Source organism: Danio rerio, chromosome 4 (genome assembly GCF_052040795.2).
Source record: "Danio rerio strain M-AB ecotype USA chromosome 4, GRCz13ab, whole genome shotgun sequence".
Taxonomy (NCBI): Eukaryota; Metazoa; Chordata; class Actinopteri; order Cypriniformes; family Danionidae; genus Danio; species Danio rerio.
Window position 1 is genome coordinate 64,193,301 of NC_141024.2, and position 23,052 is coordinate 64,216,352.

The window sequence follows — 23,052 nt, forward strand, 5'->3', positions numbered from 1 at the left end:
AAAACACAGATACTTGTACTCCATTTGGGGTAAAAACTCTCCAAACTGGAGATGGCCACCTTTTTACCAGTCAAGCACCATGGTTTCTGACTCAGAGGTGCTGTTTATTTCCCTGCCATGTCACACTCAGCAGCAAACCGTCCCACTGCATGCTGAAGGTCCATGTCCTATGAAGCCAAAAAAACGTTATCTGCCAATGGCAGAGACAGTACTAGCCTGCACCTAAAATTCTGGCAGTAAAATTATTATATTTTTTTGAGGTCAGCCTCAAAAAAAAAACATTTACTAAACAAAATGAATAAATAGATGGATGGATAGACAATGTAAGTAAGTAAGGGAAGTAGGATGGCTTGTTCAACCATATAAGGAGAAGCACTTTAGCAATGAGACCAGCAGCGTGTAAGTACATTTAGACTTGTTTTCAGTTGTTTGTGTGTAGTGCTAGAAAGATTACTCACTGTTTCCTTGGTTACTGTAAGAGCTTGTGTGTGGATCACAGTCGGTTTTGCACCCCTCGCCTCAGTTTTTGTTGTTGTATTGTGGGAACTCTTGAGGCATGTCAAGCTGAATTCTATCAGCAAGCGCTCAGGGGTGTATATAAGCAGCTAGTCTCACTGCGTGTGAAGACCGACGAGTGTAAAGACCATTGACTCTACCTGTGCGACTCCACCGAGCAAAGACACAGACAAAGCACCTGAGTACTTAATTTATTTATTTTACTTAATCTTTGCACTTATTATTGTTTTCATTGCACTTTTATTATGTGTTAACTAATTCCTGTTGTTACTAACACTCGCAAAACACGGGAGGTACACTGCAGGCGTAATCATCACAACCTTCATTCAATACATGTATCTGCTATTTCACAACTCTCTCTCTCCGTGGGCCTCTGAAATTGTCAATCTGCTGTTAACAAGGCAGATTTTTATTACCTCCATAGCTACACATTCTGACTATAATCTCATGGCTCTAACTGAGACCTGGTTGAGACCGAAGGACACTGCTACACATGCAGCTCATTCTGCTAATTTCTCTTTCTCCCACACTCCTCATCAGACAGGGAGAGGGAGTGGAACTGGACTACTGATTTCCAAAGAATGGAAATTTACTCAGAGATTGTCCCTGGCAAAGATCAGCTCCTTTGAATTTCTTGCAGCCGCCATTATCCACCCCTTCTACATAAATGTGGTTGTCATCTACCGCCCACCAGGTACATTAGGTCACTTCTTAGATGAACTAGATGTTCTTCTCACATCTTTTTCTGTTTATGACACTCCCTTGTTGGTGCTAGGTGACTTCAATATCCACATTGAAAAACCTCAAGCTACTGACTTCCAGACTCTGCTTGCCTCTTTTGACCTCAAAAGAGAACCTACTTCTGCTACTCACTTTATTTACACTCAACATTGCTTCACTGATCAAACACTAGTAACTCCACTACACACATCAGATCATTTCCTTCTGTCTCTCAACATCCACAGGACTCCTGAGCCACCACACACTCCAATACAAGTTGCCTTTCGCAGAAACCTACGCTCTCTCTCACCCAAAACTTTAGATTTTACTGGCTCATTGGTCTAGGGCTATGATTCTCGCTTAGGGTGGGAGAGGTCCCGGGTTCAAATCCCGGATGAGCCCTTGCAGTTTCTCTGTTGTTTTACAGGGCATTACGACTTTCATAAAAAAATTTCGAAGAATTCCAGTTTGTCAGCAGATAGTGTCGCCACATAAAACATTTCTTTCATAGTGGCTTGCTGGTAAAAGAGTATGATTCTCGTTCATGCCGTAAGAAATCTTAGGTTCAAATTTCAGTTGAGCCCTTACAGATGTCTGCTGTTTTGTAAGGGCGTTGTGGCTGACACAGAGGCCTTTTTTTCTGAGAATGCCGGTTTGTCAGTCGATAGTGTTGCCATGTAAATTTACTGATTTTCAGTAGATTGTTGTGTGACGAGGGTATAGAGAAGGGTTTAAATGTCTTTAAATAAAAATAACCGACTACGCCACCCCGGGAGTTACCCAGGGAAATAACTATTAGAAAAGGACACCGGTATGGAACAAAATCAATGCCTAAAGTCTTGAATTAAAAAGCTTGTTGAATATCACAAACTGAAAAAAATAATACACCGTATTAACAAGTTCTTGCATTTTAATGACTTGAATTCCAGGGTTTGTATTTTTAGGTCCTGAAATTTAACATATCTGTTTATTTAAGCTGTGAATATTTCAACAAAAAATATTTCAAACACGTTTTCATACTTAAAAATTCAATAATTCATATTCAATTTTCAGATTTCACTTAAAAAATATTCAATACCCTTTAAAAATACGATGTATAATATTCAAAAGGTCATTTTCAGTTCATTTTATTTCAGTTCTAATATTCGCTTCCATAAATTCAGTGGATCAAATTCGACTAATAAAATTCAACATTACATCCGGGAACTGCAGGAGAAGCAATAGATTGCAGAGTGAAGATCGCCAGCTGCTCTAGCTTTCACCAGCAGGTGAAGATGGAATAATGTAAGATTTTTTAACCCAGTAAACAGGCGAGAAAAGGCTAATAAAGGCAAAAAAAGTAGCATATAATTTTAATATCAATGCCTTGGACATTATAAATAATAAAAAGTATGAGTAAAATGAGTAAATGAGGTTTTAGTCATCTATATTTGCCCTTATGTAACGGAAGCCAGCTGGTGATCGCGTAAAGCTCACTCCTCGGATCCAGGGACAGACGTTGTTCTGCAATCTTATCGGAGCTTGTCTCCCATGCTGGCTCGTTACCTGCTCGGACCGGTGCGGTTACTTGCACATAAACCGTCTTTTGATGAATATGATGTTACACATTGTCTATCTTTGTTGACTCTTTCTTCCATAGACGCTAAGTATTATATTGACAGCTAAAGAATATAAACGTAAGAGAAACAGGAGAGGAAATATTATAATAATAATAATACAAAATAGATAAACATTGACAGGGCTAAGAACAATTACGAACAAAGATTTTCAAAACCAGAGAGATTTTATCAGGATGTCACAAAACAGTTTACTTGGAACTGTTAAGTGTTCAGGTATGATTTAAGGTTGGTTATGGATGGGGCGTCTGATTTAAAATAATTTAATATAATGTGCGAATGCATTAAAGGAGCGTCTTCAGTTATTATTTAAACGCAGCTATGTCAGGATTGGGATAGGTTATAATTTCATTATTTAAATTATGATTGTTATTATTATTATTTTATGACATGTATTTGGGCTATTGTGCTTAAATAAGTCATCCGTGATTCTAAATTAATATTTCTATTTATCCTTTTGAGCTATCACTTTGCTATCGTCTTTCTCTTCTTTTTTTTTTCGAATTTTTGGGGTTCTGCCACGGTTAAACGTTTGCAAAATGTCTTTAGTTTGTCCAGATTATCTTTTCCTCTAAAATAGAGACGAAGCAGAAGGAAAATGAATGAATTGATGAATGAATGAAATGATTGACGTTTTTATGCATGTGCGGTGCGACTTGCTCACGACAAAGTCGAACGAGTGGCCGCGAGCTCCGGTGGCCGGTCAGAGCCAGCGGCGCATATCAAACTGGTTAAGAGATGCTGGATGGTTGCCAATATATGATAGGAATTCTTCCAAAGTTTCAGATGATATCTGGGCTTGTGCATAATAATGTAAAATGAAAGTGAAAGTCATGACATTTGGCCAAGCACAAGAATAGCCTACAAGAGTGTTTCGATTATTATATTTATCATGACATGTCATGCTTGGGCTTATATGAATAACACCTCGCTGTTTACCATTTCCGAAAGTGGAGCTGACGTCAGCGAGAAATTGCTTGTATAATTGTAAAAAGAGTGATGAATATTAATGGATTTCTTATATCTGTCATTTCTGATAATATAATTGATTAGTGTGAGCTTATGAGTTTCCAACACAGCAAAAATGCATCCAGAATCCTAAACCAATAACTTTGTCAAGCAAAAATTATGATTTTATAGGCTACTGATTTTTTTTTTAAATAAGAAAAAAGAAACTATTAGCTACCCTAGCAATTGTTTATTTAAATATGATCATCTCAAAATATAAAATAAAAACATAATGGTTTGACTTTGTGAAATCATAAAACACACTTGCAGAAAAGAGTTAATAGAATAAATGAGCAAATACATTCTTTCCAGTAGATGGCGATTAATGCTCAGTAATACCCCATGAGGATGAACATTGAGCTGCTTTGCAGGAACCCCTCAACCACGCATGTCAAACCACGCATTATAAACATAATCTTATGAAACTAGCTGAAGTGACAACTATATTAAATTTAAACCAGTTTAAATAAGTTTATATGTTTAATAACTGCAAAAAAGATCAACATTGCTAATCATAAAATACAAACGGTCGCTGCAAAGTTATTAATAACGGTTTTCTCATTTAATAAAAACAAATTAAAGTCAGTTATAACTGCCTATTATCAAACCACAGGCGACTCATTTTATTACTTATCATTGGCTGCGACATTGCCACTTTTGCGTTAATACCTTTTTCTCGCCTATAGGCTACATAACAATAAAACAATAATCTGGACAAACTAAGACATTTTGCAAACGTTTAACCATGGCAGAACCCCAAAAATTAGAAAAAAGAAGAGAAAGACAGGCAGAGTGATAAAAAGGATAAATAGAAATATTAATTTAGAATTACAGATGACTTATTTAAGCGCAATAGCCCAAATAAATGTCATACAATAATAATATTAACAATCATAATAATAATTTAAATGATGAAAATGTATAACCTATCCCAATCCTGACATAGCTGCGTTTAAACAGCGCAAACATTACTCCTTATAGTTATGCCATATTAGACGGTTCTGTGTGAATAACTGAAGACGCTCCTTTAATGCATTCGCATGTTAAATTATTTTAAATCAGACGCCCCATCCATAACCAACCTTAAATCATACCTGAACACTGTTTAACAGTTCCAAGTAAACTGTTTTGTGACATCCTGATAAAATCTCTCTGGTTTTGAAAATCTTTGTTCGTAATTGTTCTTAGCCCTGTCAATGTTTATCTATTTTGTATTATTATTATTATAATATTTCCTCTCCTGTTTCTCTTACGTTTATATTCTTTAGCTGTCAATATAATACTTAGCGTCTATGGAAGAAAGAGTCAACAAAGATAGACAATGTTTAACATCATATTCATCAAAAGACGGTTTATGTGCAAGTAACCGCACCGGTCCGAGCAGGTAACGAGCCAGCATGGGAGACAAGCTCCGATAAGATTGCAGAACAACGTCTGTCCCTGGATCCGAGGAGTGAGCTTTACGCGATCACCAGCTGGCTTCCGTTACATAAGGGCAAATATAGATGACTAAAACCTCATTTACTCATTTTACTCATACTTTTTATTATTTATAATGTCCAAGGCATTGATATTAAAATTATATGCTACTTTTTTTGCCTTTATTAGCCTTTTCTCGCCTGTTTACTGGGTTAAAAAATCTTACATTATTCCAACTCCACCTGCTGGTGAAAGCTAGAGCAGCTGGCGATCTTCACTCTGCAATCTATTGCTTCTCCTGCAGTTCCCGGATGTAATGTTGAATTTTATCAGTCGAATTTGATCCAATGAATTTATGGAAGCGAATATTAGAACTGAAATAAAATGAACTGAAAATGACCTTTTGAATATTATACATCGTATTTTTAAAGGGTATTGAATATTTTTTAAGTGAAATCTGAAAATTGAATATGAATTATTGAATTTTTAAGTATGAAAACGTGTTTGAAATATTTTTTGTTGAAATATTCACAGCTTAAATAAACAGATATGTTAAATTTCAGGACCTAAAAATACAAACCCTGGAATTCAAGTCATTAAAATGCAAGAACTTGTTAATACGGTGTATTATTTTTTTCAGTTTGTGATATTCAACAAGCTTTTTAATTCAAGACTTTAGGCATTGATTTTGTTCCATACACCGGTTCGTTTCTCCCAGAAAGGCACAGAGGCATTAGTTAATGCAAAGGTACAAAAATATTTATTTTGAATGAAACTGTCAAATTTTACGATTCTTAAAAACACATAAAAAATTCCCACTTCATTATTAAATACAAAAGAAACAATAAATAAACAAACAAAACCAGGATTGGAGGTTCCCACTGACTGGGTACGAGTGGACCGACTTTACCCCAGCACACGCACACACCACAGTGCACTCAAATCACGCTATCACGCACTCAGTGTCCCACAGCACACAGTAGAGAAACACCACCACCAGTGGAAAGAGACCCGTCATCCACCGGGGGAAACCTCAGTTCCTGAAATAAATAAAAATAAATAACCAACAAAATACATCAATAAGTGGGTCAATCAGGTTAAAACACCTACTTTACATGATATCCCCGTTAACAGCTGCATTGGTGGTGTCCAATCGGTAGCTAATACGCCGCCGTTAGCATTAGCAGCAGTTGAAGACGATCTCCGGTAACCACAGCAATAGCGATGAATACGGGAGCTAATAAACAAATGATACCAGAGGAAGATCCGACATAAAAGGGAAAGGGAGGATCCTAAGGAGGAAAAGCACAAGCAAGCCCATTAACATGGTCCTTTAAATGATCACACCAAATCATACGTGCTTCACTTACCAATGGGCGCACACTCAGACAGGTTACAATCACTCGTTGGTCGATACAATACAGCGAGGTGCCGGAATAAATAGCTGTACGGCATGAAACACGGAGGTTAAATGCGGCTAAACCCCATTACTCAGCCAGTTAAAAGCCATCACATACCTGCAACTGAACAGTCATCCAGCCACCACAGCCAAGGGAAAAGCCACCGCCACACGATGCACTAGAACAATGCCAAAAGAGAGCTTAACGTGGGTCCATTCAAACAACTTACAAAAAATTATCAGAACGAGCGCAGAGCCTCTACCTGTAGCCGTGACTACAGACACCCAAACCAGTGCGTCGGACGTGACGTATCCCAAGCACCAACCAATCAGGTTTAAAGGGTCACGAAACATCAAAACACATTTTTTGAGCTGTTGACAGTTGTATATGTGTCCCACACTGCTAAAAACACTATTAGGACACCTATATTTCACAAAAAAGTGTAAATTGGTTGTTTTTGCGTTATTTCAAGCAAATTCGTACTTCCGGTTTGAAACGAATTTTTGAAGCTGCGTCACGGTCATGACATAATAGCATGTATTCCAGCGTGCAGACTGGGCGTCTGTGCCAGAGTGTGTCTTATTACATCTTAAAGTGTGATGCATTAATGCATGAGTAAGGCTTGGTTCAAACCAATCAGCGCGCTCTATTGTGCAACTTCATTAATATTCATTACTGTCCACAGTGTTTAGACGGCAGAGACGCCACATTGTATTGGCAAAACAAGTGTGAAGTGTTGCTTTTATAGTTTGCTGCAGTTAAGTTTCGTTTTCATTTTCTCTCTGTGAGTGCGTAGACTCACGTGTGGATTAACAGTGTATGCGACGCTCGACAACAATAACTTACGTGTCTAAGGAGGAACATTGTTTACCTGAGAGCTGTTCTCATTTGCAAACTCTGAGATCTGGATTCGCTTGTAGTCTTCCCTTAATAAAGACGCGGCTCTAGTTGCTGGTGATTGTCCTGACTCTACAGATTTGGTAATTGAGCGACCAGAGCTCTTTGTTTATTCAGTTTGTTCGTATCTAACAAACTATTGCACCGAGTGTAAACATGTTAGCACCACAACCAAACTTTAACCTCATGTAGGATTTTCACAGCATTTAGTGACCGGAATAACACACGCGGCTTTCTGACGCTAACTGCCGAGTGCATCTAAGTTTCCGGGAAATGCTGCGTTTTTTTTTCTCTCATTCGCCGTGCGCTATCAAACATTGCATGAAAAATACACGCTTAGAGCAGTTCCTCGAATCAAATATCTCGTTTGTCGCGAGGGGCATGAATGAATTCCCTGAATAAAGGGACAAACTGCAGTTAAAGTCCACCATTTAATAATTTGGCAAATAATTCGACTACAGATGTCCATGTAGGTTAAACACCATCACTTTCTTCTGTGTGTCTGTGTGAGTATTTTGACTCTGAAACTCGCGCGTGCCCAAATAGACACTCCCACACCATCCCACTTTTCTTCCTCCGACACTCCCCCCTAAACAGAGCTGGACACGCCCACTTTTCTGACTTTTTCCAAAGTAGAGGTGTGAAAACACCCTGCTGAAACGAGGGGGTTTCATGGCCCTTTAAAAAGGCGGTGCTACGTGCCGATTGGCCGATGTCAATGACAATCAGCTGCACAGCACCATCACATTTCGGTTACTCATATCAATCAGCTGCACTACACCATCACATTCGGTCTAGGGGTTTAATTCTTACTTAGTGTGCGAGAGGTCCCGGGTTCAAATCCCAGATAAGCCCTTGCAGAAGTACAGAGTCCAAATAAAACAAAAGCCCTGCTTCAATGCTTTAGCTTTTGAAGGTATGTTCTGACTCAATGTTAAATAAGGATTTCTGACTTGTTACCTTGCATGGCGAATCCAGTCACGAAAAGCATCAACTGCTATAGCTTGGAGAAGGGGTATACGTGTGTGTGGATTTCGGTCATACACTTTACATCTCCAGGCAGAAAAAAAATCCTTAATATATTTGAGGAATGGATAATATGGAGGGGGAGATGAACAACTAAAAAACATGGGTGGGCAGAGAACCAGTTATGAACCAGATGAGCTCTGATTTCTAAAATGCAATTCAGTGTGACAGGTGTTTACTCATGTCATGAGTTAGTATGCAAAGTAGCACAACTGACTTTAGAATTGTGAATGACATTGTGTTCCTTGTGAAAACAAAAGATTTTCTCCATGAAAATTGTGCAAAATGCAGAGAATTGTGTATAGTGTTTTGAAAAAACTGTGTTTTAAACCTGCAATTTGAGTGTAAAGCAGAGTTGGTTCAGGGGGTTGGTGCATCAGTTACATAGTGTAGTCATTGTGTCTGAAGTACAAGTAATTGTGTGTAAACAATTGGAAAAAACTGTAAGGTTTTGAGTTTTTTAAGAAACTGCTAAACAGCTCGCTGCGTAAACTCTTGTAACTCTTAAGAAGAAGCAATTCTGGCACCTGTACATTTGGCACTACTTGGATTTGAACCCAGAATGTCTTGTTTACTAAACTGGCACTTTGACCAACTAAGCGACAGCGCCAACGCTTAAAAGAGGGGAAGACGTTTTTGCACAGAGACTAAAAAAAGACAGCAAGTCTTAAGATGGCAACCAAAGAGGTTGTTTAACTGTAAGAGACATTTGCCCGATAACAAAAATCGATGAAGCAAAAACCAATAAACAACAAAAACCAGCATGTCAGGATGCAGAAAATGTGACAAGATGGACGTGGTCTTTTAGAGTGTGGATGATCATGTCTCAAACTTGACGGGTAACCTGCCCTCTGTTCAAGATCAAAGCAAAAATGCATTATTTTGTATTTATTTAAACTATCCTTAATCATGTGTTTTGGAACCTCCAGTTCCATTACATCCAAACCCAGTTTCAGCTCGGAAAATGGAAATCTGGACAAACATATGCTATTGACCAAGAGTTTCAGGTCAGAAAGCCACTCTCCTATAATCTGAAGCAAATGTGCATTTTGGATTTAAACCTAGGACCTGCTGTTCCAAAGACAGGTGCTCTGGCCAACTTAGCCTTAACACTAAAAGTAAAAACCTCTGGATACGATACTTCCAAACGCAGTTTCATCTAAGACAATGAAACTGGGCAAAATTTACTATGCTTTCTACTCAGTTACTTTGCACATGCATAAAGAGGCTCTTGTACGACAAATCCAAAAGGCGTGATCTCAACAATAGGTGGTCGTCACTTTTGCCCAAAACCACAGGTTGCCTATTCCTCAAGCCCACTCGGCCCTGCACCGTTTTCTAATCTCCCTTATTCAAAACAGCTCAATTAAGTCATCTGCTTTATTGTAGAGTACCCCTAGTATCTGAGCCTGCACTGTGCAATGAAAGAAAAAAGCAAAACAGGATGGACAGATGCCTAAAATGATGGAAACACACCACACCTAAGTCAGTGAAGAAAAAGGGCAAAGCTTGCGACTCTGGTGGGACTTGAACCCACAACCTTTGAATGAATCAGCTCACAGCCTAGAAGTTCAATTGCACTACAGAGCCTGTGGGCCCTGCTGCCTCTAGCACTGTTGCACAAAAAGCACTTTTTGGTACTCACTTGCCCATAAAACCACAGCTCACTGCGGACAAAGTACTGCTGGGATTCAAACCCAGGATCTCCTGTTTACTAGACAGGCACTTTGACCAACTAAGCCACAGCGCCAGACAAGGAATAAGGCCCTACTCACAGTAGGTACAGTTGCCTCGAACCGGGCCAAAGCACGCTTGTCCCCCCTCCCGTCTCCCCCGACGGCCCGCGCTCACACCATATCGGGCCTCGGCACGCTTACGTCATCGCTGCTGCGCTGTTCAGAAGCGCTCTCTATGGCAAGCCTTTTTAGCATTTAAATCTTTGTTCTGACTCCATAAATATATTTAGAGATATCTTAAGAGATATCTAAGATAGAGATATCTTAGAGATTAATTAATATATATTATGAATTATAATTATGACTAGTCAAAATATAATTATATCTCTAAATATATTTATGGATAGTCAGAACAAGGTTTAAATGCTAAAACGGCTTGCCATACGCTCTCACCCAGTAGCACAGTAGAGATTTCTCTAGTTACATCCTTTCAGTCGTTTGTTATGCAGTGACATTCAGTCAAATATTTCGCCAAACAGTCCTTAGGGATGCGGTGACGCAGTCAGATATTTCGCCGAACAGATCCGCCACTTTTGGCGCTCATTAACAATCATAAAGCTCTCGTGCTGCAGGAATGAGGAGGTCATGCTGTGAGGAGTTCTCGTCTTTAATAAACTACGGCAGTTTGCGATCACTGAACAGTAAGAATGATTAATAAATCCATATGAAACAGTCCCTTAAAAGTCACGTCTCGCTTTCGGTTTCTGGCGCGTTTTGCGCTCACACACAAGCGTACCGCGCCAAAGCCCAAGTGATCCGCGCTCAGGCACACCTCTTCCAACCGGGCCAGGGCCGGCCAAGTGAACCGTGCTTGAGCCCGATTCAGCGCACTCACACTTTTCAAACGATCCGGGAAACGGGCCTGGGCACGGTACGGATGGCATAGTGTGAGTAGGCCCTAATTGTTTAATCGAAAAAAGAAAATAAAAACTTAAAGCGATAGCGCTAATTGTGTGGATGTCTTGACTTAAAATATTAAAGTCCAATTGGTTTCGCATTACTACACCATGCTACATAAAGCCATTGTCCAAACCCCTCTTGAACGAGCAGCGTTCTTAGGGATTTGAGTTTTGTTAAGAAACACACTGCTAAACAGCCTGCTGCATAAACACTCGTAAATCTTAAGAAGAAGCAATCCTGGCACCTGTACATTAGGCACTGCTGGGATTTAAACCCAGGAACTCCTGTTTACTAGACAGGCGCTTTGACCAGCTAAGCCACAGCGGCAACGCTAAAAAGAGGGCAAGACGTTTTTGCACAAAGAGACTAAAAAAAGACAGCAAGTCTAAAAATGGCAACCAAAGAGTTTGTTTAACTCAATTTGACACAATATCCATTACGCCTCAAAGCTAAACAATTTTATAATTCATTCCGGTGAGCTCTATAAAACAAGCACTCGTGCCACCTGGACTAAGGCGCTGCTGGGATTTGAGCCCAGGATCTCCTGTTTACAAGGCAGGCGCTTTGACCAGCTAAGCCACAGCACCACAAAAATTATTCGTAAGAGACATTTGCCTGATAACAAAAATCGACTAAGAAAAAAACAATACACAACAAAAACCAGCATGTCAGGATGCAGAAAATGTTGACAAGATGAACGTGATCTTTTAGAGTCTGGATGATCATGTCTCAGACTTGACCGGTAACCTGGCCTCTGTTCAAGATCAAAGCAAAAAAAATGCATTAATTTATTTAAATTTATTTAAATTTGTTTAAATTGTTTATTGTGAGAAAAAAACACTACATCAGTAAAGATAGTTACATATCATTCTTTTTCTTTTTTTTTACATAAGAGACAAAAAAATTATAATAACAAAAAAATATATATATAATAAAAAAGAGAAATATTAATAATAATAATAAAAATAATAAAAGAGGAAAAACAATAGAAACATGAGTATTAAGTGAAAATTACTACCAAATAACACAATCAAATGTTCAGATACATTGTCAATGTTGAAAGTAAATATTTACAATTAAACGGTATAAAATGGTATTAGATAAAACAAAACAAAAGTTTAATTAATACAAAATAAATTAAAAAGAGAGGGAACTCAGGAGAGTGCATCTATTAAATGGAAGGCAATACCTTAAGAGAGTTAAAGTAAGTTATAAAACATTGCCACTTTTTAAAGAAATTAGTTTTCCCAGAGCATCTAACCTTTTCCAACTTAAGAAAATGCATGGTATCTACAAGCCATTGGGATGTAGTTGGAGGCTTATTTGATTACCGGTGAAGTAGTATACGACGCCTGGCTATTAGTGAGGTAAAGGCCAAAACATCAAGTTGTTTATAATTGAATTGGAACCAAATCTTTGGAACCCCAAAAATGGCAACATCAGGGGATGGGTCTATATTTACCTGCAACACCTTGGACATAATTGTAAAATAATTAATCCAATAATTTTGTAATAGAGGGCACATAAAGAACATATGATACAACTTGGTGCATGACATCTGTCACATCTGTCATTGATATTGGGAAAAATTTCAGATAGTCTGGTTTTTGAGAAATGGACTCTATGAATGACTTTGAATTTTATCAGACTAAGCCGAGCGCAAATTGTACTAGAACGTATTCTCTGCAGTGCACCAAGCCACCATTCTTCCTCAAAACATTTTCCCAATTCATTTTCCCAAGATTTTTTTAAGTTTAGTAAGAGAACCATCATCCAAGCTTAAAATGCACCCATAGATTTTAGAAATTTGTGATTTGTGTTGCGGGTTTAGTTGCAGTAACTCTTCCCATACCTGTTGTTTAGGTAGAAATGGGTAGCCTGAGAATAAGTTAGCAGAGCAATGTCTAGCCTGTAAGAATCTAAAAAAATGGGATTCTGAAAGCTCCATTTCAGAAGAAAGTTGTGCATAGTTGCAAAAAATGCCATCCCTATACAGGTCTTGGAAATTTCTTAAACCTTTCACATACTATTACCAAAATACAGGATCTGCAAGGGATGGTGGAAACATGTGATTTCCCAGTAGTGGCATTAATATTGAAGCAGAGGTAAAATTAAAGTGTCTTCTGAATTGGCACCAGATCCGAACCGAAGCAACAACTACTGGATTTTGTGTTAGGGAAGAAGAGGAGATATTGAAAGATAAGGGACAAGAAAGGAGAGCCAACAGTGAAGTAGATGCACATGAGTTGGCTTCCAATCTGCACCAAGGCGCAGTAGATGAACTAGACCAGAATGTTAATTTATGAATATTTACAGACCAATAATAAAACATAAAATTTGGTAAAGATAGCCCACCACTTAGTTGACATTGCTGCAGCAATGATTTCCGAATTCTAGGAGAATTCTATATTGATTTAATATAGACAAAATAGTTGGAAAGCTAGGAATTGGATTAGAAATATATAATAATATGTCATCTGCATATAAAGATAATTTAACTTCAACACCTGAATGCACTAGACCATGCAGCAAAGGGGAAGACCTAAGAGCTATTGATAGGGACTCGATGACCAAGGCAAACAGTAAAGGGGAAAGTGGGCACCCTTGACGTGTGCCCCGTCCCAATTGAAAATAGCTGGATCTAATATTATTGGTATGCACACTTGCCTGAGGGGAATTATATACAAGTTGTATCCACTTAAAAAAATTGTCCCCAATCCTAAATTTTTTAGGGACTGCAAACATAAACCCCCACTCAACGTGATCAAACGCCTTTTCAGCGTCACATGAAATCACCACTTCAGGTGTATTTAAAAAATGTTTGGAATAAATTACATTTAAGAGTGTACGAACGTTAAAGAATAACTGTCTCCCTGTTTGTTCCTTAGATATAATTTTAGGAAGTACGTTTTCAAGACGAGAGGCTAATACTTTGGCCAATATTTTGGCATCTAAATTTTGCCAGGAGAGAGGCCGATATGAACTACATAATTTAGGATTTTTATCTTTTTTTAAAAAGAGAATTATAGATGCTTGTGTGAGTGTTTCTGGTAAGTAACCATTCTCTAGAGATTCTATGTACACTGATAAAAGTAGGGGGGTTAATTTATTCTGGAATTTCTTAAAAAATTCTACCGGAAAGCCATCTGGCCCGGGGGCTTTATTGCAGCGCATAGTTTTAATTGCCAGATTTATTTCATTAATGTCTAAGGGGGCATCAAGAATTGTGGCATCTGCTGAATCAATTGTGGTGACATTTAAACTTTGAAGAGTCAGATGGAGCTTCAGATGTATAAAGAGTTGAATAAAAAGATTTGAAAACTGCATTAATTTCTTCAGGCTCAGATACCAGATTACCAACTGGATCCTGAATTTGTGGGATTGAACGACTAGCTACCTGACATCTTAATTGGTGCGCTAAGAGATGACTAGCTTTATCACCATGTTTGTAATAATTACTACGAAAATGCAATAAAAGCCGCTCTGCATTATCTGTCAAAATAAGATCTAATTCAGTCTGCCGGTCAAGACGTTGTTTAATCTGAACTTGTGAGGGAAAGCTGGCCAACTGTTGATCAATATTAAATATGTCAGAAGTAAGCTGTAAGAAATGATCTGGCCACGTAGGTAAGATTTAAGTGTTTCCCACAATAGTGAGTAAGAGACCACACCATCTTGATTAATATCCATAAAATCATCTATAGAGGTTGAAATAAAATCAATAAAATTTTCATCCGACAAAAGGAGAGAATTTAATCTCCATGGGGATGAGTATCGTGGAGTTGCAGACAACTGCAAATCAACAGTAAGTGGGGCATGATCAGAAATAACAATGGGGTGGTACTGAACAGATTTTACTTTAGGAATTAAGGAGCTGTCTATAAAAAAATAATCGATACGGGAATATGTTTAATGGACTTGTGAAAAAAAAGAAAATACCTTATTTTGAGGGTTGTAAAACCTCCAAGGGTCAACATAACCGTTTCTATTCATAAACTCTATTATTGATTTGGAAATAGATGAAGGGGTAACTGTTCGGGAGCTGGATCGGTCCAAAACTGGGTCAATCACACAATTGATTAATTGTTCAATTATCTGCAGGCACTTTATATTAAGTAAAAATGTGCATTAATTCAGAAAAACTGCAAATTCTGCAGGACCTCCTAGCGAACACGTCCTACTCCATAGCTCACCTAACCGGAAGTCAAATTTTTTTTATTTTTCGAGATTTTTCAAAATTTTTTCATTTTTCAAGATTTTTCCAGATTTTTCCAGATTTTTTTTCATTTTTCAAGATTTTTTCATTTTTCAAGATTTTTTTTTCATTTTTCAATTTTTTTTTTATTTTTTAAGATTTTTTTTTTCATTTTTCAAGATTTTTTTCATTTTACAAGATTTTTTTTTCATTTTTCAAGATTTTTTGAGATTTTTCAAGATTTTTTCATTTTTCAAGATTTTTCAAGATTTTTTCATTTTTCAAAATTTTTTCATTTTTCAAGATTTTTCAAGATTTTTTTTCATTTTTCAAGATTTTTTTTCATTTTTCAAGATTTTTTCATTTTTCAAGATTTTTTTTTATTTTTCAAGATTTTTTTTTATTTTTCAAGAATTTTCAAGAATTTTTCATTTTTCAAGATTTTTTCATTTTTCAAGATTTTTTTTTTCATTTTTCAAGATTTTTCAAGATTTTTTCATTTTTCAAGATTTTTTTCATTTTTCAATATTTTTCAAGATTTTTTCATTTTTCAAGATTTTTTTTCATTTTTCAAGATTTTTCAAGAATTTTTCATTTTTCAAGATTTTTCAATATTTTTCGAGATTGTTTCATTTTTCGAGATTTTTCAATATTTTTCTATATTTTTTCTTTTTTCAAGGTTTTTCAAGATTTTTTCATTTTTCGAGATTTTTTCATTTTTCAAGATTTTTTCAAGATTTTTCGAGATTTTTTCATTTTTCAAGATTTTTCAAGATTTTTTCATTTTTCAAGAATTTTCGAGATTTTTTCATTTTTCGAGATATTTCAAGATTTTATTTTTCAAGATTTTTCATTTTTCTTGATTTTTTTCATTTTTCAAGATTTTTTCATTTTTCAAGATTTTTTTTCATTTTTCAAAATTTTTTCATTTTTCAAGATTTTTCTTGATTTTTCTTGGTTTTTCAAGATTTTTTCATTTTTCAAGATTATTTCATTTTTCAAGATTATTTTTTTCATTTTTCAAGATTTTTTTTCATTTTTCAAGATTTTTTCATTTTTTAAGATTTTTCTTGATTTTTCTTGGTTTTTCATTTTTCTTGATTTTTCAAGATTTTTCAAGATTTTTCATTTTTCAAGATTATTTCATTTTTCAAGATTATTTTTTCATTTTTCAAGATTTTTCAAGATTTTTCGAGTTTTTTTCATTTTTCAAGATTTTTTCATTTTTCAAGATTTTTTTTCATTTTTCATTTTTCAAGATTTTTTCATTTTTCAAGATTTTTTTTTCATCTTTCAAGATTTTTTCATTTTTCAAGATTTTTTTTCATTTTTCAAGATTTTTCAAGAATTTTTCATTTTTCAAGATTTTTTCATTTTTCAAGATTTTTTTTTTTTCATTTTTCAAGATTTTTTTTTTCATTTTTCAAGATTTTTCAAGATTTTTCGATATTTTTTCATTTTTCAAGATTTTTTCATTTTTCAATATTTTTCAAGATTTTTTCATTTTTCAAGATTTTTTTTCATTTTTCAAGAATTTTCAAGAATTTTTCATTTTTCAAGATTTTTTCATTTTGCAAGATTTTTTTTTTCATTTTTCAAGATTTTTCAAGATTTTTCGAGATTTTTCATTTTTCAAGATTTTTTCATTTTTCAATATTTTTCAAGATTTTTTCATTTTTCAAGATTTTTTTTTCATTTTTCAAGATTTTTCAAGAATTTTTCATTTTTCAAGATTTTTCAATATTTTTCGAGATTGTTTCATTTTTCGAGATTTTTCAATATTTTTCAAGATTTTTTCATTTTTCGAGATTTTTTCATTTTTCAAGTTTTTTTTAAGATTTTTTCAAGATTTTTCGAGATTTTATTTTTCAAGATTTTTTCATTTTTCTTGATTTTTTTTCATTTTTCAAGATTTTTTTTCATTTTTCAAGATTTTTTTTCATTTTTCAAAATTTTTCAAGATTTTTTTCATTTTTCGAGAATTTTTTTCATTTTTCAAGATTTTTTCATTTTTCGAGATTTTTCAAGATTTTTTCATTTTTCGAGATTTTTCAAGATTTTTTCATTTTTCAAGATTTTTCAAGTTTTTTTCATTTATCAAGATTTTTTCATTTTTCAAGATTTTTTTTCATTTTTCAAGATTTTTCAAGTTTTTCAAGATTTTTCAAGATTTTTTTCATTTTTCAAGATTTTTCAAGATTTTTTTTAATTTTTCAAGATTTTTCAAGATTTTTCATTTTTCAAGATTTTTCAAGTTTTTTTCATTTATCAAGATTTTTTCATTTTTCAAGATTTTTTTTCATTTTTCAAGATTTTTCAAGTTTTTCAAGATTTTTCAAGATTTTTTTCATTTTTCAAGATTTTTCAAGATTTTTTTTAATTTTTCAAGATTTTTCAAGATTTTTTCATTTTTCAAGATTTTTTCATTTTTCAAGATTTTTTCATTTTTCAAGATTTTTTTTCATTTTTCAAAATTTTTTTTCATTTTTCAAAATTTTTTCATTTTTCAAGATTTTCCTTGATTTTTCTTGACTTTTCAAGATTTTTTCATTTTTCTTGATTTTTTTTCATTTTTCAAAATTTTTTCATTTTTCAAGATTTTTCAAGATTTTTTTTCATTTTTCAAGATTTTTTTTCATTTTTCTTGATTTTTCAAGATTTTTTTTCATTTTTCTTGATTTTTCAAGATTTTTTCATTTTTCAAGATTTTTCAAGATTTTTTCATTTTTCAAGATTTTTCATTTTTCAAGATTTTTCAAGATTTTTTTTCATTTTTCAAGATTTTTTTATTTTTCGAGATTTTTCAAGATTTTTTCATTTTTCAAGATTTTTCAAGTTTTTTTTCATTTTTCAAGATTTTTTTTCATTTTTCAAGATTTTTTTATTTTTCGAGATTTTTCAAGATTTTTTCGCTTTTCAAGATTTTTCAAGTTTTTTTCATTTTTCAAGATTTTTTCATTTTTCAAGATTTTTTTTCATTTTTCAAAATTTTTCAAGATTTTTTCATTTTTCAAGAATTTTTTTCATTTTTCAAGAATTTTTTTCATTTTTCAAGATTTTTTCATTTTTCGAGATTTTTCAAGATTTTTTCATTTTTCGAGATTTTTCAAGTTTTTTTTTTCATTTTTCAAGATTTTTTCATTTTTCAAGATTTTTTTCATTTTTCAAGATTTTTCAAGATTTTTTTCATTTTTCAAGATTTTTTTTCATTTTTCAAGATTTTTTTCATTTTTCGAGATTTTTCAAGATCTTTTCATTTTTCAAGATTTTTCAAGATTTTTTCATTTTTCAAGATTTTTCAAGTTTTTTTTCATTTTTCAAGATTTTTTTTTTCATTTTTCAAGATTTTTTCATTTTTCAAGATTTTTTTCAAGATTTTTCAAGATTTTTTTCATTTTTCAAGATTTTTTTTCATTTTTCAAGATTTTTTTCATTTTTCGAGATTTTTCAAGATTTTTTCATTTTTCAAGATTTTTCAAGATTTTTTCATTTTTCAAGATTTTTCCATTTTACAAGATTTTTTCATTTTTCAAGATTTTTCAAGATTTTTTGCAATTTTTTAAAAAAAATTCATTTTTTGCGATTTTTCAAAAAAGTTTAATTTTTTGTGATTTTTCGAAAAATTTTCATTTTTTGTGAATTTTCAAAAATTTTAATTTTTTTGAATTTTTTTATTATTTTTTATTTTTCGTGATTTGTTTTTGTGCTTTTTCAAGATTTTATCATTTTTCGTGATTTTTCTTGATCTTTCAAGATTTTTTCATTTCTCGTTATTTTTCGATTTCTCGAGATTTTTAAGAGAGATAGGCTTTAAAAGAAAAAAAGAGATAGGCTTTATTTTATTTTTAAAATACTTTATTAAAAATATATATCATGCTGGCAACATTTCATGCAAACTACAACTTGTAACTCACAGAAACCCCCAAAGGACAGGCCTCTTCCTGCAGTAGCGGCCAGCTCCAGCTCATCTGGTTCTAGAGGTGACGGTGGATGAGCAGATGATGCGCTACTTGTGAAAAACCCTCAATGCTTTTGAAGCACAAGGTGCACAGCAAATTCATTGGTGTTAAATTTTTAAGTGTTGTGGTAATTCAGAGTGAAGTGTTAAAATTCTAGAGTTATATAAAGTGTCATACACTAAAGCTCCAGCAGATCTTTATGACACACAGACATCAAGAATCAGGATATGAACCTTAACCATGGTTGCTAAAAAGAAAAAAGCAGCATATTTTATGCTGGGTGCCAGCATAGTACAAAGCTCCCAGCATGCATTGCATCATAAATTAATTATGCAGCTTTATGTTGTTACAATCTCTTTCTTTTTATTTATTTTGTGTTGTGTTTGGGAGGTAATATTTCAGTAGTTTTTTAAATTGATTTTTATTTTTTTGTTTGTCACCATTATTGAGATTCAAAGACTAATTGTTGATGTCTGTGTGTTTTTAAGTGCTGCCATAGATCAAACATTCACATTGTAAATCATGCTTTTAAAGTCATTAATTGTTAAAGCTTCAGTGGTTTCATTTATGTATTTTATTTATTTCACACACATAACTAATATGACACTGAATTAGAAAACAAGCAGGAGAAGATGGCTTTGATATCATAGTTAATCTCTTCAGACTGACTCTTACATTTTCTTTTGAATTTTCATGCTACATGTAAGAATAGTGTGATTAGCACTAATAATTATAGCATCCAAATAAAAAAAAACCATTTTATAGCAAGAAGTTGAAGAGCCCTACTAAAGCAGACTCTGTCCTCCATCATGGTGACTTCAAATGAACAACAGAAATTTCATAAAGAGCTTTTGTTCACATGACAGAATTAAAGCCAAAGCTCAGTAATAAGTGAAGCTCCATGATGAGTTGTTTAATGTCATGAGTTGTTTTAAAGATGTTGAAAATAAAAATAAATTTTATTGTGTAATTTGTTTATTTTTTTTTATTCATTATTATTTTATTTAAAGTTTTATTCTCAGTTGATTTCATCTTTGGTTTTGGCTACTGCTGCCAGTATTTTGATATACATTTTACATATATTTTACACAATAAGAGTTTGCTAATTAACACTCTCTGAGTGGTAAAATTTTTTTAACACTTTCAAAAGTGTTATTTTAACACTTTTATAGTGGTTCCCATATAAACACTGAGGGAGTGTTAATTTGAACTCTAAGGTAGTTAAATCTACAATCTAAAATTTGCAGTGTGTATAACCCTTTATTATTGTCTTTAATTGTTTATGTACCATAGCATAATCAATGAAACACAACATCAAAACACTGTGCTGATGAGATTGTCTTCTTGCTGCTTTGACACTGACTTTTGCCTATCTTGTGTTTTTTTTCTGTCCTTCTTTAGCAGTTGAGGACAAAGGCGGTCTGCCGAAGAAACCACTCAGCTCCTCTGAAAGACAAGGTATATCACATAATAAATGTCACTTATTAACATTTATTCATACTGTTGCAGCATGAACTACAGTTGAGGGCCCTCCTGTGAAATATTTATTCAAGCTAATGGAGCAAGGACATGTTCACAGTACTTACGATAGTATATTATCTTCTGAAGAAAGTTTTATTTGTTTTATTATTTATGTTTTTTTATTGGCTACAGAACAAACAGTGTTAAGCTAGTTAAGCCTTTACTTTCTCAATCTAAATATGGTAGCACATCAGAATAATAGTCCTTTAGTTAATCAATTTACTAACACTAAGTGTCACCAATCTTGTGCCGCATTTTTTAATTACAGTTCAACATTAATGCATTATTAAAATCCAAAGTTGTGCTTGTTGACATTATTTCATGCACAGTGCATTAATGAACTAACGTTATTTAACTTAAACATTAAATCGTTAACAAAGATGAATGAATACTGTAATTAATGTATTAAACTTCTAAGTCATGTCAGTAAATGCATTAACTAATTTTAACTAATGGACTATTACTCTAAAGTGTTACCTTAAAGGGTGACACTTTACAATAAGTTTGTATCAGTTAATGTCAAAGCATTTACTACCATAAACAAGCAATGAACAATACACTTAATGCAGTATTTGTTCATGTTACAGTCATCCATGCCAACTCACAGTCCATCAACTAAGCATTAAATATTATTTTAATAAAGCATTAGTACATGTTGAACTATGATTAAAAATGTTGTACAAGCATTGTTCATAATTAGTACATGTTAGTAAATACATTATCTAATGAAACCTTATTGTAAAGTGTGACCCAATATTATGTTCTGTCATCATGGCAAAGATAAATTATAAGAAATTAGTTATTAGAACTATTATGTTTAGAAATGTGCCTGAACAAGTCCTTTCTCCATTACACACATAAATTGTGAAAAATAAACTCAAATTTAACAGGGGGGCTTATAATTCCGGCTTCAACTGTGTGCATTAATAAATAAAAGTCGTCACACTAAGACACTGTGTTCTGATAATCACAACTGTGCTCATTTAGGAGCCGGGGAAACAAAGAGAAGAAAACGTTCCTGTGAAGATCTTTCACAGAAGCCACACTCAGACTCTCCACTGTCTGCTGTAAGTTCATCGTTTGTACATCACAATTAGGTGGTGTATATACTCCTGAATACAGTTTTGTAGGCATAGATGGGGAGACTGTGCAAAAAGTATGATTATGTCAATGAAAGGTTTTAACTATTATACTTACTTTGTTGAAGGCTCCTGCATCGACTTCTTTATTGGAGGCTCCTGCATCAGCCTCATCAGTTCCTGGCCAGTCTTCTTCATCGGCTCCTGCATCAGCCTCATCAGTTCCTTGCCAGTCTTCTTCATCGGCTCCTGCATCAGCCTCGTCAGTTTTTGCCTCGGCTTCTTCATCGGCTCCTGCATCAGCCTCATCAGTTCCTGGCCAGTCTTCTTCATCGGCTCCTGCATCAGCCTCATCAGTTCCTGCCTTGTCTTCTTCATCAGCTCCTGAAAAATCGCAAAAAATTAAAAATTTTTGAAAAATTGCAAAAAATGAAAAATTTTTGAAAAATCACAAAAAATGATTTTTTTTTGAAAAATCACAAAAAATGAAAATTTTTTGAAGTCACAAAAAATGAAAAAATGAAAATTTTTTGAAAAATCGCAAAAAATCACAAAAAATGAAAATTTTTTGAAAAATCAAAAAAAATGAAATTTTGTTGAAAAATCGCAAAAAAATCACAAAAAATGAATTTTTTTTTGAAAAATCACAAAAAATGAACATTTCTTGAAAAATCGCAAAAAATGAAATTTTTTTGAAAAATCACAAAAATGAAATTTTTTTGAAAAATCGCAAAAAATCACAAAAAATGAAAATTTTTGGAAAAATTGCCAAAAATCACAAAAAATGAAATTTTTTTGAAAAATCGCAAAAAACATTTTTTTTTTTGAAAAATCACAAAATATATTTTTTTTAAAAATCGCAAAAAATCACAAAAAATTAAAATTTTTGAAAAATCACAAAATTTTTTTTTTTTTTGGAAAAATCGCAAAAAATCAGCTCCTGCCTTGGCTTCTTCATCAGCTCCTGTATCAGCCTCATCAGTTACTGCCTTGGCTTCTTCATCGGCTCCTGTATCAGCCTCATCAGTTCCTGCCTTGTCTTCTTCATCAGCTCCTGAAA

At 33.7% G+C, this 23,052-nt stretch overlaps 1 protein-coding gene and 1 long non-coding RNA gene across 3 annotated transcripts in view; one reads left to right on the plus strand and one right to left on the minus strand.

Moving 5' to 3' along the window:
* Positions 1-23,052, plus strand: part of LOC148682319 (uncharacterized) — a 164,832-nt gene that overhangs the window by 74,613 nt on the left and 67,167 nt on the right. The window lies entirely within an intron of this gene.
* Positions 19,944-23,052, minus strand: part of LOC137491042 (uncharacterized) — a 31,031-nt gene continuing 27,922 nt past the window's right edge. Inside the window, exons 3-5 of one of the 2 annotated variants that reach the window (XM_087250480.1) lie at positions 22,937-23,046; positions 22,111-22,376; positions 19,944-20,838 (exon numbers count right to left, since the gene is read on the minus strand). In XM_087250480.1, the coding sequence (XP_087106606.1) occupies positions 20,790-20,838; positions 22,111-22,376; positions 22,937-23,046 (425 nt within the window). In that variant the 3' untranslated portion in view covers positions 19,944-20,789. The remainder of the gene's footprint in view (positions 20,839-22,110; positions 22,377-22,936; positions 23,047-23,052) is intronic. The other variant, XM_087250481.1, reaches the window with a different exon arrangement.